General features: G+C 36.2%; 1 protein-coding gene across 1 annotated transcript; it reads right to left on the bottom strand.

Annotated features, from left to right (window-relative positions):
• Positions 1–5,709: 5,709 nt before the first annotated feature.
• Positions 5,710–9,839, bottom strand: LOC114634595 (cathepsin Q-like). The gene is made up of 7 exons (XM_028783175.1): positions 9,714–9,839; positions 9,309–9,431; positions 9,035–9,214; positions 8,021–8,245; positions 7,399–7,561; positions 6,607–6,721; positions 5,710–5,809 (listed from the first exon to the last, which is right to left on the bottom strand). The coding sequence occupies exons 1-7, from the start codon at positions 9,837–9,839 to the stop codon at positions 5,710–5,712; spliced, it is 1,032 nt and encodes a 343-aa protein (XP_028639008.1).
• Between the last annotated feature and the right edge of the window lie 1,267 nt (positions 9,840–11,106).

Here is an 11,106-nt window from a genome sequence, read left to right as displayed (position 1 = left end):
TCTTTGATAGGTTAAAAATCCTTTGAGAATATGTACAAGGGTAGTATAGCTGGATCTTGACATATATTGATTGCCATCTCCCTGAGGAAATGCCATGCTGATTTCCATAATGGTTGTACAAGTTTTTAGTCCTAGCAACAATAGATGAGTGTCCCTCTTGCTCAAACTTATCTCCACCATAGGTATCGCTTGTGTTATGCATCTTATCCAGTGTAATTGATATAAAATGGAATCTCAAATAAATTTGATCTTCATTTCTCTGATATCTACAGATGCTAGTTTGCTCTTTTCAGAATTCCTTTTTAGATCTGTACCTCATTCTTATACTGAGTAGCTTATTTTCTTGTTATTCAGTTTTTTGAATTCCTTATATATTTTGGGTATTAGACCTCCATTAGATGAGAAGTTGGAAAACATATTTTCTCAAACTCTATGCTGCTGCTTTCCATTACAGAAGCTTTTCAACTTCATGAGGTCGTAATTATAAGTTATTGATCTTAGTGCCTGTGCTAAAAGTGCTCTGCTCAGAAAGTCTTTTCCAGTGCCAATGAGTTTAAGGATATTCTTTAATTTCTCTTCCATCAGGTTAAGTGTGTCTGTTTTCGTCTTGAGGTCTTGGATCCTTTTGGAGTTGTGTTTCTTGCAGCATGTGGAGTATGAATCTATTTAAATTGTTCCACGTGCATCCATCTCATAATACAAGCATCATTTAATGAAGATGTTGTGCTTTTCAGTGTGTATTTATGACTTCTTTTTAAAAATTAACTTGTCTATATGTGTGTGTAATTATGTCTGGGTCTTCAATTCAATTCCATTTCTTTTCAAAATATCTGGTGTGTGTGTGTGTGTGTCTGTGTGTGTGTGGTGTACCAAACCATCTAATTTTTAGCACTATAGTTTGTAGTATAATTTGATGTCATTGATACTGTTACTTCCAGCGGGTCATTCAGCACTCAGGATTGTATTAGCTGTCATGCTGTCATATGTGTGTGTGTGTTTGTGTGTGTGTGTGTTTCCATATAAAGTTGAAAATTGTCCATTCATCTACTGTGAAGAATAGTGTTCAAATATTTGTGTGGATTTCATTGAATCTGTGCATTGCTTTTTGTATATGAACATTTTCACCCTATTTATCCTATTAATCTTAGTGATCCAGGAGCTAGAGAAATATTTCCATCTTCTGATATTGTTTTCAATTTCTTCTTTCAATTCTTAAAGTGTTTTATCATACAGACCTCTTACTTGCTTCATTAGAGTTCTATCCATGATATTTTATAAATTTTGAAGCAATTGGGGATGATGTCACTTCCCTTGTCTAATTTTCAGACCATTACTCACTTAGATATAAGAAGGTTATTCTGCTTTGTGATTTAAAGTTTATATTCTGTTAATCTGCTGAAAGTGTTTGTTAGCCATGTGAGTTAACCAGAGGAAATTTATTAGTCATTTATATATCCTATCATATCTTCTACAAATATAGACACTTTGCCTTTTTTCACTTTCTATTGTTATCCACTTGATCTCTTTCAATATTTTTATAGTTCTAGCTTATACTTCAAGTGATATTTTAAATAGGTATGGAAAGAATGGACAACCTTGTCTTGTTCCTGGTTTTAGTGACTATTCCTTTTAAGTGACGTTGGCTCCTTTTAAGTGACGTTGCTGTGTACTGAATTTATATATCTTGAAATGATATATGTTGAAATACATCTTGCATCCTTGTATTCCTAATCTATGCAGTTCTTCCTCCTCCTCCTCCTACTTTTGATGAAAAGGTGTTATATTATTGTCAAAGCTCTTTTCTGCATTTAATGCTCATAAAGTTTTGGCTTTTCAGTTTCTTATTATGGTGAGTCACATTTATTGATTTGCGTACTCTGAAACAGACCTGCATCTCATTCTTGTCTTTGGTTTGTTAGTGATTTTCCTCTATGTCCATAAAGGAAATTGGTGTGATAAGTTTATGCTTTTTCAAATTTTATATGGGTTAGCATTCAGAGTAATTATTACCTCATAAAATGAACTGAAAATATTCCTTCTGTTTATAATTTGTAGTATAATTTGGGGAGTACTTGCATTAATTCTTGTTTGGAAATCTTGTGAATTTTGTACTGAAACATTTGTCCCTGCTCTATTTTTAGTGTTGAGAGCAATAATGAATGCTTCTAGTTATGAAAGGGTTATAGGTCTGCTTAAACTGCTAACCTGATCTTCATTTAACCTAATGAATGACAATACATCAAGAATATTATCCAGCTTTTTATGTTTTTCTATATAGTGCTGTACTGGCTTTAAACTATGTCCTTATGATTATCTGGATTTTTAAGGGGTCTGTTGTTATGTTCGGCCTTTTATGTATCATTTTAATTTAGATTTCCTCTCTTTACCTATTACCTAATTTGGCTAAAGGTTTGTCCATCTCCTTGATATTCTCCAATGTTTCATTGATTCTTTTTATTCTTTTATTGTTCCTATTTTATTTCTTTCACCTTTCAGGTTTTGTTTTGTTTTTTGACATTTACTCTTTTTGGGTGTGAGTTCTTCCTTTCATTATGATGCTTTCACTTAGGTTATGAAGTTATTAGTATGAAGTTGCTCCTAACTTTTGGTGAAGGCACTTGGATGTATACATTTTCCTATTTGAACATCCTTAAAATTCCCCCATAAGTGTGGATATCTTATGTATTACATTTTCATTCACTTCTAGAAAATCTTTAATACTGTTTTATATTTCTGTCTTTACCCATTATTTATTCAGAAGTCACTTGTTCAGTTTCCAACAAGGTCACACTCCAACAGGGCCACGTCTTCTAATAGTGCCACTCCCTGGGACAAACATAAACAAACAGTCACAGAGAGAGAGAGAAGAGGGATACCCAGAGGGCCTGGAATTGGGGGTTAGGTGTCAGGGGTACCCCTAGACAGTCCCAGAGACCTGAGATATGAAAGGCTACCAGGACCCAATGGGGATGACATGAGCAAAAATGCCCAACACTGGGGTGATGGATCCAGAAGTGGTCACCCACAGTAGATAGCCATAGCTGCAATTTGAGGTAGGCGCCCATCCATTCATCTTCAAAAACTTTTAACACAGAATTGTTCCTGTCTAAAAAAATTCAGGGACAAAAAATGTAGCAGAGACTGAAAGACAGGCTACCCAGTGACTAGCTCAAGTTAGGATCCATCTCATGCACACACACCAAAGCCTGACACTACTACTGAGGCTATATTGTACATGCAGACAGGTGCCTGGCATGACTGATATCTGAGAGGCTCTACCAGAAACTGACCGAAACAAATGCAGAAACTTCCAGCCAATGATTGGATTTAGGTCAGGGACCAATATGAAAGAATTAGAGGAAGGACTAAAGGAGCTGAAGGGTATGGCAACCCCATAGGAAGAATTACAGTGTCAACTAACCATGACCCCTCAGAGCTCTCAGTCAAAAATCAAGGAGCATACATGGGCTTGTTTGTGGACTAGGCACATGTGTAGCAGAGGACTGCCTAGTATAGCCTCTGTGGGAGAGGATACTCTTTTAGTTTAGTTGGATATTTTATTTATTTACATTTCAGATGTCATTTTTTGCTGAATGATTAGCAAAAATAGCTGTCTTAACTTCTTCTGACATAGCAATTGCAGAAGCAGTGGTGCTAGCAATTAATGTAATTAAAGCTGTTATACCAGCAATAATCAAACCCAATATCCTCCTACTTCTGCTTAAAGCCTCACTCATTTCTTCCAGTACTTGACAGCTACTTTTAGAATGCCAAGGTTCTGTGTTACTCTGGGCACTAAAACAAAAGCTGGTTGATAGGCATACCAGATTTCAAAGAAGAAAAACAATTAGAAGGTGTACAATCAATGCAACTTACATTAAATACTGTAGAAGAAACAAAACTAATTTTAACTTGACAATATAAAAGAACCTTAACACATGTGCTAACAACTGTTTGAAATCCAGATCCTGCCCCAACTTTATGTCTTGCTAACGTAACATCGTAAAGAACTGAAGCTAACTTCCATATGTCTCTGAAAATTCCCAGAACCAGACTTCCAAATAAAGACTGTTATTTCCAATATTGGATTGATTTCTAGACCAGTCCATGATTGAGTTTGAATAATTGGTCACATTTAAGAACAATACAAGAGGCATTATGACTTCTCTTTTTGATTCTTTGTTCCACAAATTCTAAAAGCTTGAGGCAAGGCAGCTTGTCCCATCAGGGGTATAGGTAAGCCATGGTGGGTCAGGAACATATGTTCAATACAGCTTCCCAGTCACCATTGACACAGCACTCAGCAAGCTCACAGGTCAGTATCATTCTTTGTCCTGGTATTAGTATGTCTCACTGTTTATCTGGTGACCACCATGCTCCTTCATGATTCTGCAGAATAAACACAAACATTCCCTTTCCCCATATTTAATACCTGATCAAGATCATGACTTTGGCAGTGAGCAGATCCATTCTTTTCACCATGCATAAGTATGCCTAGTTGTAGAGTGCCATAGATACTCAGCAGAAAGTTCCTTGGTATCCAAATTTTTAGAACAAAAATTTAAAATAAAAAATGAAAAGATCATGATTTAAATAACATTTAAGTTTATGAGGATATAAGAGAAAACACTCTTAAATCCATGGAAATTTGAAGCCCCAGGAAATAGGGAGGATGTCAGAGGTGAGGTGTGAGGGAGCACCCTCTAATAGACAGGGGAGTGGAGGATGGGATGAAGAACTCAGGGAAGGGGTACTGACAAGGATGAGGGAATCTTTTGTAATGTAAGCAAATAAAATAATTTAATAAAAAAGTTTTTCTTTCTTCTCTAGTTTTTTATTAGTGAGATTTTCTTTGAGGTTCATATTCAAATACCTAAAGTTTTCATTTCCAGGTTTCTTTTAGTTTAATAAATCTTCATTAGTTTTATTTCTACTCTTAGGTGTTGAACTCCTTTATTCATTTCCTTTGCTCTTTCTGCCTTCATTAATTCCTTTATTTCTCCTATAAAGAGCTCTATATCATATATAGAGGCATTTTAATATCTTTGTCTCCAATTCTGCTCTGACGCATTTAGCAGACCCTATTGTGGTAGGATTGCTGGGTTTATTGGAACCTACTACATGATTGAAGTCATGGTGACCTCTTATTTCACAGAGGGGCCACAAGTTGACACTGGGTGCATTTGTTTTAAAATCTCCAATTTGCTAAAAATCTCCAATTCAGAAATTATCATATAATCTTTCAGAGAAAGGTCTCAGGTGGATAGATAGAACTTTATATTCAATGAATACCTAATGAAGTATAACATCCATCACAGAATATCTACCCACGCTTTTTCCTGAATACCAGACTAACACTCAATCCCAACTTCATTATGAATTGCATTTCTTACTACAAAATTTAACTGCACAAAAAGATATAGAAGCTAGAAATTATACTTAAAGTTTCTTTTTTGAAGGATTTTATTTGCACAAGTATTAAAACTGAAAAATATTTATTTTAGGAGACGTAAGTATACATCAATGAAAACAAAAATTCCAGTTGGCATGTGAAATATTTGAAAACTCCCAGAATTCACATTACAAATGGATTTCATGGGAGTTAAGAGTTTAACATACTCATCAAAGGCCATTCATTGGAGTGGATGGCACTCCTCTGCAAATGGAGTCTCATTCCATGTGCTTGCTTCCTTGTGACCATTAGGCTGCTCACACGATAGGATACTGAGCAAATGTTGCAATTCCACAGTGGTTGTTTCTGTCTTTGGCGATCTTCATATATCCGCCCAATCCCCATTTTTTACCCCAGCTGAAATAAATCATATTTTCCACTTAGTCGAAATAGTAACACATGATAGACATAATAACTGGCAAGAGGCCAACATAACAGCCGTATTAGGGAAAGCAAAATACCTACTCCTGAGTAGAAAGGGGTGCCTCAAACTGGATGTGAAATCTACAGCAGAGAATGGGAATTTCTACCCATACATGCATGAGAACTGAAAACATGTTTTATGTATGACAAAAGTAATGGTTCTTACATGACACTGATATTCTCGAAACCAGAGTAAGAATGGAAATTTCACAATAGCATATTGGTACTAAGTTCTTAGAATTATATAGGGTAGCTCAGAGTTTAATGAGTGGAGATCAACTCCAAGGGCCATTTAAAACCCAGTTTCACATTGTACTGTGCATGTAATGAACATTTTTGGGAAATGGACATGGGGTATACTTGTAGCAAGCTGGCTAGCTAAAGAAAAATTCCTAGATCAGTCAGAAACACTGCCTCAATATGAAAGTTGTATAATGACTGAGAAACAAGTGATGTTAAAATCAGACCTCTGCACAGGTGCACTTGCACACACACACACACATGCATACAACATGCACATAGGCAAACAGACATCACATCTGTACATGAAAAAACAAGAATAAACTTTGTTCAACTTAAATGGGTCAAATTTTCTAGTCTGTGCATCAAAATACTGACTGCTGCATTCAATCTCTTCATGAATCTCCTGTTAGGGTATCAGGCCCTTAACCACTAAACCATATTTGTAGCCCCTGGAATTTTAAATACAGTAAAATTTTGTCAGTTTATACCTGTTCTTAATCAGCCAGTAGTTATTGTCATCTGTTTCATTTCCCTCAAATCCATAGCCAACCACCAGAACTGCATGATTCACAAGATGTTTGCACCTTGGCTCATAATAAATACCTGAGAAATAAAATGGAAGCTGACATGAGATGCAAAGAATACATGATAGTGAGCACTGCCACCAACAACAGGGAGGCATTTTCAAAGATCTCTGAAATTATGTAAACTACAATAGAATAATGAGCTTTATGAATTGATCCCATCTATAACAATATGTTTATATATATAAACATATATATATATGTATATATATATTGTTATATGTTTGCATATGTACATATATATTACACACATATATACATATGGTTATAAAAAATTGAAGTCATTCAAAGTTGTCAGATTTCATAATGATTCTGGTCCACAAGCATATGAGATGACTTCTTGACATTGTATGCTTATATTACTAGAATCTTATGCTAAGTTAAACTTACAGAACATAGAGTACTTAATTGAAAAACTCCCTTATAATTTGGTTTCATATAATCTGTCTTTGGAAATCTGCAAAACATCCACCAAAGTGAGAAATTGTGAAAACTTAGCTAACCAATAAATTTTATCATGTGGAGGTTCATATCAAGTGAAATTCAGTATTCAATACTTTTGCACGGGGATGAGTAAAATCCAGAAACTCAAATATTCACATAATATGTTTTACATAGCATCTGTTCTATGAACTTGTCATGGTGTAGGGATGTCACAAGTGTTTTTTTTTCATATCTAGAAGAAAATATACTAACCTTTTTTGTAGAACCGTAAAGAACTGTAGACAACATTAATTCCAGCAGCAACAGGCCCTTTAGTTGCTACAGCATCCATTAGGACATCTTCATCTTCTGAAAGGGCCACAAATGTTTCGATTGTTGCAAATGAATTCTTAGGATTGTACCTGCATAGTCCTTCCTTTAAAAGATAAAGAAGTAGAAACTCAGTTCCTCCCACATACTGCCTGGGAGCAAGAATAAGAACCACAGCAATCAACACTTTGCAAATGAATACAGTGAAGTAATGAGTTTCAAAAATAATCCCAGGAAGCAAAATGCTACCAGATGATTAGAAGCTAAACATAAGTTCTTTTATCTTCAATAACAACCAATTAGGTGTTCCTAATTATAAGAATACTGTGTGCCACAGAGTTCTGAATTATCTGTACAACTGTTCACATATTCTCCATGTACACAAAAGGAAAAAAGTCAATATAACCTCATACCAAAAACTTATGCAAATAATACATAACAACAGCACTGTTTGTGTACAAAAAGATTCTACTATGTAATATGAGCTCTGAAGATAGTGTAATATCTCTACAATTGTCATTTACTACAAGCTGAGCTGAAATAACAATGTAGGAAGTCTGCTTACTTTTGCTTCGTATGGATAGGTTGCCTCAGCCTCCAAACCTCCATTCTCCAGAACATACTTGAAGCCACTGTTTGTAGTACCCCCATTACAACCTCTATTGCCTTGAGGTTTAGAACAGTCCACTAGGTTCTGCACACTCAGTGGGATCAGTTTACCAGTTTTCTTGAACATTTGTGCTTCTATGGCACCAGCCACAGGAAAAGCCCAACAAGACTTACAATTTCCCTAAGCATAGAAGAAAATATGGTCATCCATATACCAATACAAATGCAAGAAACAACATAGAAGGAAAATGGAGATGAAAATAGAGAATTGACAGTTGATAGATCATAGGAAGGAGTGGTCAGTCTCCTAGAGGACTTGAATGCTGGCAGTAGGCACCTGCTCAAGTATACAAACACAGATACACACACACACACACATGCACGCACACACACACACACACACACACACAGAGAGAGAGAGAGAGAGAGAGAGAGAGAGAGAGAGAGAGAGAGAGAGAGATACACACCCGGATATTTGAGCAAGAGTTATTGGTTTTAAGGGTTATTAATGACAATAGAAGGGGGTGTGAGTTCTACAATTAGAAGAGAATCTAAAAGTTGGAGAGTATCTGTGACACACTGGAAGATCAATATACATTCTAAAGTGTATAAAAATTTCAAAGAAGAAACATGTTATTTAATAAATCAACTGCAAATCCCTCCAAATTCAATTTCAATACGTAGACATTTCCTGTATTGACATTCATGTGGTTTGAGCAGATGGGCAAAGCGTAGCATGTTGGTGCATGTCTTTATTCCTAGCACTTGGCAGACAGAGACAGGAAGATCTCTGTGGATTCAAGACCAGGCTGGTCTCCAAATGAGTTCCAGGACAAATAGGGTTCTTAAACAAGAAACCCAATCTCAAAAAAGGAAGCAAGCAAGCAAACAAACAAAATCAAAAAGAAGAGGAGGAGGATAAACATGATCAGCAGGAGAAGGAGAAGAAAAGCATGTTACACTGTCGTACCTGATCATTCACACGAGTCACATAGCCTTCCTTGACCCAATTAACAGATTTGGGCAAAGTATCTTTCCAATTCCAAGAGTAAGGAAAATTACTATGAAGTGAACGCTTCCAGGGACTTCTCACTGTGTCGTTAATTGGCAATGTAAAACCAATTATCATGTCCTTGAATTCTTCATCAGTCTTCCAGAAAAAGTATATAAATGATTATTAAAGAAAAGACTCCATGTAAAGCACTAAAGGAAGCAAAGTATGAGTCAATCCATGTCACACTCACCATGTCAGCAAAGTAATTTATTTCCATGGTGTAGGTATTCTTCCCCAGGGAATTCTCCATGTTGTGCAGTTTAATCTTTTTCACATTTTCTTCCCATACTGCTCTCTTCAGTACATCTTCTTCCTGGATGAGAATATAATGGAAGACAATTTTATTTAAACTCCTGCACAGATGGACCTTGCAGACTTGCTGCTATAGGTGAATAGAGGCCAAGGAAGGGATCTCAGGATACTATGGTCTCACTTTTACATACTAAGGAAAAGAGAATCTGAACATCCTGTGCTCACAACGATTTTTATTATGAAATCTCTCCGTGGTGGAGGTTGTGGTGGGGCACCTATGATCTCTTATGTACTTAGACATTTTTATTCTGGGACCCCTCTGAACATGTTCCTGGATACCAACCGGAGTGTAAGACTTCTCATATTTTATCTTCCACTCTTCCCATTCGACATCCAAACTGAGATCAAATGCTGAAACACCTGACACAACTCCCAAACACAGGATTACCAGGAAGACAGCAGGAGTCATTTCTAAACCTGGATATAAAAGCAAAATGAAGATATGACTTCACCAGTGTTTTAAAAATGTCTTCTTACTTCTCCTGAGAAAATAAGCCATGCATGGTTAATATAATAATTTGCATTATTCTTCCAAACACTTTTCAAAAGAATGAAGAAAACATTGAGGATGTCTTTGAATCAAGTCACACAGTGATAGTTATTAAACCTATTGCAAAATGAAAATCATGGACTCAGATTTCTAGCATTGTAAACTTTAGGTGTACTATATCTTGTTTCAGAAAGATCTCCATGCACAGTAAGGAACTAGTGACTTGGGATATCACTTATGTTTTTTATTAACCAGAACTTCTATTATGTGGTATTTTGTTTTAATTTCAAGGTAAACTCAAGAGTTGGTGCCACATGTCATCATATGCCTTTCTAATATATAGCAGTGGTGGGCTTGTCTTTAAGCCCTCCTCTTTAGTGATACTTTGTGAAATATCATCTATAAACAATTTGAGATGAATCATTTACTATTCTTTCCATCTATACAATCAAATTCCCACTGGATACCTATATAAGAATAATGTCACATAGAATCCAATAGTAAGCCAAAACCACTAGAAAAAGAGGAGTATAATATCAAATTATTAATGGGATTTTATATTCTGTACTTGCTGAATTTTTAAAGCAACACTCCCCATAGGACCTGATAGGAACATATCTCCTGCCACTGCATCTGCACCTGTAAATTGAAAATAGTTACGTCTATGGGTTAGAGCAAGAGATGTCTTCAAAAAACCAGCTGCAACTCTGTGGACTGAATCAGACTTTCAGTTACCAGAACCTTATAGAAACATAGATCCAGAAGAGTTTTGGTTTCCTCTTAAACTTCTCTACAAACCCCAATTCTACCTACTTGGAGAGCTGGTGATGATTAAGATATATTTTTGTTCTTTGTGATCTCTTTGATTCTCCATGGAGTCTCTCAAAGCACCCATCCAAGCCCACTTTCCACCCTCCCATTCACTGGTAGTGCCTTACCTTTCTGTGATGACCACTACTGCCTCAGATCACTCCACAGATTCAACTTGTTGGAGGATGGTCAGGATCAAGGATCTGTCCCATCTATATATCTGAAGTATCTATAGGTTTGGACCTGCCCCTCATTCATGCCTTTCTTTTGATTGGCTCTGTTGGTAACTAGATTAAGCCTGTAGGCACTGGGACTTCAGGCATCTTCTGAGATATAATCTGATTGACCCTTTGGCATGGCTGTAGGCTACCTCTGT

The sequence above is a fragment of the Grammomys surdaster genome, unplaced genomic scaffold (assembly GCF_004785775.1).
Source record: "Grammomys surdaster isolate TR1022 unplaced genomic scaffold, NIH_TR_1.0 1027, whole genome shotgun sequence".
Taxonomy (NCBI): Eukaryota; Metazoa; Chordata; class Mammalia; order Rodentia; family Muridae; genus Grammomys; species Grammomys surdaster.
Note: the sequence above shows the minus strand (reverse complement) of the source record. Positions and strands in the feature narration are given on the sequence as shown.